Source organism: Chrysemys picta, chromosome 19, assembly GCF_011386835.1.
Source record: "Chrysemys picta bellii isolate R12L10 chromosome 19, ASM1138683v2, whole genome shotgun sequence".
NCBI classification, from domain to species: Eukaryota; Metazoa; Chordata; order Testudines; family Emydidae; genus Chrysemys; species Chrysemys picta.
In genome coordinates this window covers 19,102,294-19,106,730 of record NC_088809.1, presented here as the reverse complement: position 1 = coordinate 19,106,730, position 4,437 = coordinate 19,102,294, and the positions used below count along the sequence as shown (strand labels likewise).

Sequence of the window (4,437 nt, the reverse complement as noted above, 5' to 3'; positions counted from 1 at the left end):
GCTGACTAGGGTTACCATACGTCCGGTTTTTCCGGACATGTCCTGCTTTTCGGCAATCAAACCCCCGTCTGGGGGGAATTGCTGAAAAGCCAAACATGTCCGGGAAAATGCCGGCCGGGCACTTCCCCTCCCGCGGCTGCTCTGCTCCGCTCCTCCCCTCTCAGAATTTAAGAGCCGAGCTGCCCGAGCCAGCGCTACCGGCTTCGGGCAGCACCCCCCTGCCTCCGGACCCCGAGCCGCCGGCCAGGCACTTCCCTTCCCGGGCTCCAGCTGAGCTGCTCCGCTCCTCCCCTCTCAGTCTTTAAGGCTCCAGCTGCGCTGGGGAAGCGCCGGCCGGGGACGCAGGGTCTGGGGGCTGCCCGGCAAACCGTGAAGCCGGTAGCGCTGGGGCAGCCCTTTCCCCCTGGCTGGGAGTGGGAGGGAGGAGGGGGCAGAGTTAGGGCAGGGAAGGAGCGGAGTTGGGGTGGGGCTAGGGGTGGGGAAATGTTCGGGGACAGGGCCCGTGGAGGGTCCTCTTTTTTTATTTATTAGACATGGTAACCCTCCTGCTGACTGAATCCTCCTGTTCTCTCCAGAACGGGTCCAGCCTTGCCAGCAGCAGGACAAGCATCCCCTGCCCATGTGCCTCAGCCCTGCCTGGTCAGACGCCATCACCCGTCAGTCCTTGGCCTCCCAGGCTGCCAGTGATGGGAGCAACTCTGGGTGGTGGCTCGGGTGACACAGACACCAGACCACTAGGAATTGGGTGCGGCCCTGTGGGACAGGAGAGTCTCGCAGAGGGCACTTGGGGGACTCTCCTGCCCTTCCCAAGAGCGATAGCACCCTGTCCTGAGAACATAAGTCTGGGATGAGGCAAAGCTTGTCATTAATTAGCCTGGCTAAAGAGCTGGGTGGAGCTGCTCCGCGGACAAGCTGGCTTGCTCCTGCCCATGGAGGTGAATTCATCTCCCTTCCCAGGAGCACCTGCTCTCCCTTTCATTCCCCACCAGGCTCCTTGTGCCAGGCCAGCGAATGGCCACAGGATGGGAATGAGGCCTGGGCCCCGCCCCAATCTCCTGAGTCTAATGCAGCTGCTCATCTTGTCCCCCATCAGCTGCTGGGTTTCCCCCAGGAGGGAGTAGGTGAGGAGCAGCCCAGCCTGGCTGACAGGCAGCAGGGGGGCATGGATGGCCAGCACTGCCCCTCTGAGCAGAACTTGCCAAAGACCTAAAACCAACAGGGTGTGAGGCATTAGCAGATTGCCCAGAGCCAGGCTCCACGTTCTGGGGCTAGAACGGCATCTCCGTCTAGTGGCCCAAGGAGGTACCCACTGCAGGGGACCCAGCCACCCCCACTCCCTGAGCTGTCTCATGCCCTGGCAGAGTGTCCTTATCTCCCCCACCCTGGCTCTGTTCCTGTAGCCCAGCAGCCTGCTGTCCTGGTGCCAGTCCCAGCACCACAGGTCTTCGGCTTCATGGATGGTCAGCCCTCGGAAAGAGACACACACACATTTGTCCTTCTGGTTGCAGGGCTTGTGTCCTTCCAATCCCATTGGTGGCTGCACAGTGGGCAGAGTCCTCGCTGCATGCCCGGCCCAACAGAATTGCAGGGCGTGGTGTGGAACACAGAAAGAGATAGAGAGACTCATCTTCCAGCCGGGGTCAGTCTGAGAGAAATTGGCTGGGGTCCGAGTCTCACTCTTCTAGCGGGTGCCATTTCCCAGCTGGGTTCCTTACCCCTCTGGTGCAGCAGCAGCTGGTAGAGCCGGTAAACCCCCTCCCTGGCCTGCCGGCTGATGTCCTTGGCTGGGTCACTGACGGACAGAGCCAGCTGTGCCATGTGGTGACCCATCCTGGGGAATTCCACTGAGTTCTAATGGACGGGAGAGGGAGAGGGGACTCCATCAGCATTTTCCTGTCAGCTCCCAGTCCCCCCCGGGCCAGGACTCTCCTTCCCCTCAGCCCCTCTGCAGGAGATGCTAGAGGATAGGAGCTAGAGCCAGACCCTTAATTTCCTCTGCCCCCAAGGAAGCCTGGAGCACAGGGCTGTGGGCAGGGCCCTCAATGAGGACTTGCTTCCCCAGATGCTCCAGGATGACAGGGAGGCATGAACCTGGAGCACAGTCCCCTTAAAAGCCCAGAGTTACCACTTAACTAGGACAAGAAGAACTTGACTCAAGCCAGGCTCACTCTCTGCTCTGACTCTGCCTCCCCAAGAGGAACACTCCTAACCCACAGCCCCTGCAGCAGCAGATCCTACAGCCCGTCGGAGCCAGTCCACCTACCCCTGGAGTCAGGAAGCTGGGGTCAGAGGTCACTTACGTCAAACTCAGGGAGGGTGATGGTGGATCTGAGCAGGGCCGTGCTGCTCTTAACGGCCCTGGCTCTCTCTCGCGGCACCCTGGACACGATCCAGTAGTTAATGTGCTGTGGGGAAAGGAGGCATTGCACTGACTGCCCTGACCAAGGATGCCCACTGGGGGCCCGGCTAGGAGGACAGACTGGAAAATGGATCTAAGAGTGAAGGTAAAATTGCCCCCACCCCTCTCATCGGGCTCACCTCCAAGATGTACTGGAGCCTGTCGGTGTCTGGGGACTCTGCCAGCAGGTTCCCCAGCATGGCGTCCAGGAGGTCTGGCGAGACCCTAGGCAGATCCTGAAAGCAAGGGAGAGCCATGGGTCAGAGTTAGGGAAACTGGGGCTAAACTTGCCACAGGATGGGAAGACGGGTCTCTGGGAAGCACTGGTGAGACCCCCAAACACATATCCTGGCCTCTCTCCTTCACATCCCACTGCAGGCAATTAGCAAGGATTCATGGCAGGATGACAGCTGGCTCTTCAATCCATGACTTTAGCATGATCTACCTGCACTTGGGTGGTGTCCTTCTCCGTGCCCAGGGTGAAGACGGCGTGCAGGGCAGCTCGGAGGAGGTGGGTCTCCAGCTCTGGCTCCAGGGCAGGTGTCATGGTGCTGGCAAGAGAGAGGAGCCGGCATTAGACTGTGCAGTGCGGGGATGGGACTGGCACCAACACGCAGGTTAAACTGCAGGGAAATAGGCACAGGCTGGCAAGAAGGGAAACTGAGGCACCAAGCCAGGGAATGACAAGCCCAAGGTTTCTCAGACAGACAGTGGCAGGGCAGGAATAGCCCCTGTTCCCTGGACCCTGCTGCCCCTCCTGTATCTGATCCTGGGAGTGAGCCTCTCCCCAAAGCCGTTGCAATGTTACTGGAGTGAAAAGAACAGCCCAGCCAGGAGAGAGTGACCCTTCCCCCCACCTCTGCCAGAGGAGCCACCCTTGGGCGGTGACCTGGGAGTGGGAGGGGCAGTGACTCCCAGCCCTGGGCCTGAGCAGCACTGGAGTTAGGGGAACCGGGCCGGAGGGTCTCGGTACCTGAGGTTGCCCACAGCAATCAGGGAGTTAGCGAGGACGGCGCCGGGTGGAGAGTTATCAGGCAGCTCCTCAATGAGCTCCTGTGAGACCCAAAGGAGACAAAGGAGCGTGTGAGATTCGGGCCTCACTGACACTTCCCAGTGAGGAGATTACACAGCCAGGGCCCCACACAGCCAGCAGGACCCCCCCACCTGCCCCCCCCGCTCCTCCGATTCCTGCCCAATAGTGACCACTCTCCGAATTTCTCCCGTCTCTTCTCCCCAGTCTTCAGCCCCAGCAATCCCTGCCCTCAGCTGCCCCTCCAGCACCAGCCATCCCCCATCCATTGGCCTGGGGAGACCCCCTGCCCCTCCCATGTCTCTGTCTTTCCTCCAGCTGCTGGGCACCGTGTCTCGCTCACCACAATCCTCTCCGCCACAGCCGCGGTTTGCAAATCCAATCTCCTTTGGGAGAGATTCTTTCCCCCTCTTTTTGCCTCTCCCCAGACAGACAGGGGACGCCAACGGGGAACCCTAATGCCACTCACTTGCTCTGCTGACGGAGCAATGGATGGAGGATGTTCAGTGTCATCCCTCGCCCTTCTCCTCACTCCCCAAAGCCAAGGCAGGCTGGAGAGGGTGGTGGTGACCTGAGGAGTTACCCTGCCCAGCCAGCAGGCAGGGGGATAGCACTGGGCGATCGACTGGCTGTGAAAACAAGAGTCTGTCTTATTACCAAGGGACAGAGAAACTCGGCCAGCAGCAGGGGGTGCAGAACACTGGCCTAGTGCGGGGGTGACAGCGCCTCTGGGATCCTGACATCCAGGCACTTTTCACACCTTCCTGGAGCCTCCCAACCCCCCTAGTCTGTAGGGGCTGCGACCCCAACCCCACTGATGAGAACCAGGCCTGGGGCGGGGAAGCTACTGGCTCAGGGTCACACCAAGTGTCAGAGCCAGGGATGGGACCCAGCAGTCCTTATTTCCAGGCCCCTTCTCTAACCACTGCTGCACACTCCCTCCCACAGCTGGCAATTACAACCAGGCCCTCATGTCCGGTCCCCCTGCTTTGAGAGGGAGTGTGCTCCG

The 4,437-nt window shown here is 60.4% G+C and overlaps 1 protein-coding gene across 2 annotated transcripts; it reads right to left on the bottom strand.

The window, feature by feature from the left end:
* Positions 1–487: 487 nt before the first annotated feature.
* Positions 488–3,533, bottom strand: LOC135976582 (maestro heat-like repeat-containing protein family member 1). Of its 2 annotated transcripts, XM_065573157.1 has the most exons (5): positions 3,372–3,533; positions 2,844–2,949; positions 2,539–2,634; positions 2,301–2,405; positions 488–1,851 (listed from the first exon to the last, which is right to left on the bottom strand). In XM_065573157.1, exons 2-5 carry the CDS (start codon positions 2,943–2,945, stop codon positions 1,624–1,626), a joined length of 531 nt encoding a protein of 176 aa, XP_065429229.1. In that variant the 5' UTR covers positions 2,946–2,949; positions 3,372–3,533; the 3' UTR covers positions 488–1,623. The 2 variants fall into 2 exon arrangements, with proteins under 2 accessions (XP_065429229.1, XP_065429230.1); XM_065573158.1 differs by lacking the exon at positions 2,301–2,405.
* Positions 3,534–4,437: the final 904 nt, after the last annotated feature.

What these genes read in the sequence shown, in the direction of transcription:
- LOC135976582 (XM_065573157.1), bottom strand. Translation starts at nt 2,945, where the DNA reads ATGACACCTGCCCTGGAGCCAGAGCTGGAGACCCACCTCCTCCGAGCT. An exon ending in GGCTCCAGTACATCTTGGAG is followed by an intron (nt 2,406 to 2,538) that starts GTGAGCCCGATG and finishes CTTTCCCCACAG; the next exon opens with CACATTAACTACTGGATCGT. An exon ending in TCACCCTCCCTGAGTTTGAC is followed by an intron (nt 1,852 to 2,300) that starts GTAAGTGACCTC and finishes CCCGTCCATTAG; the next exon opens with AACTCAGTGGAATTCCCCAG.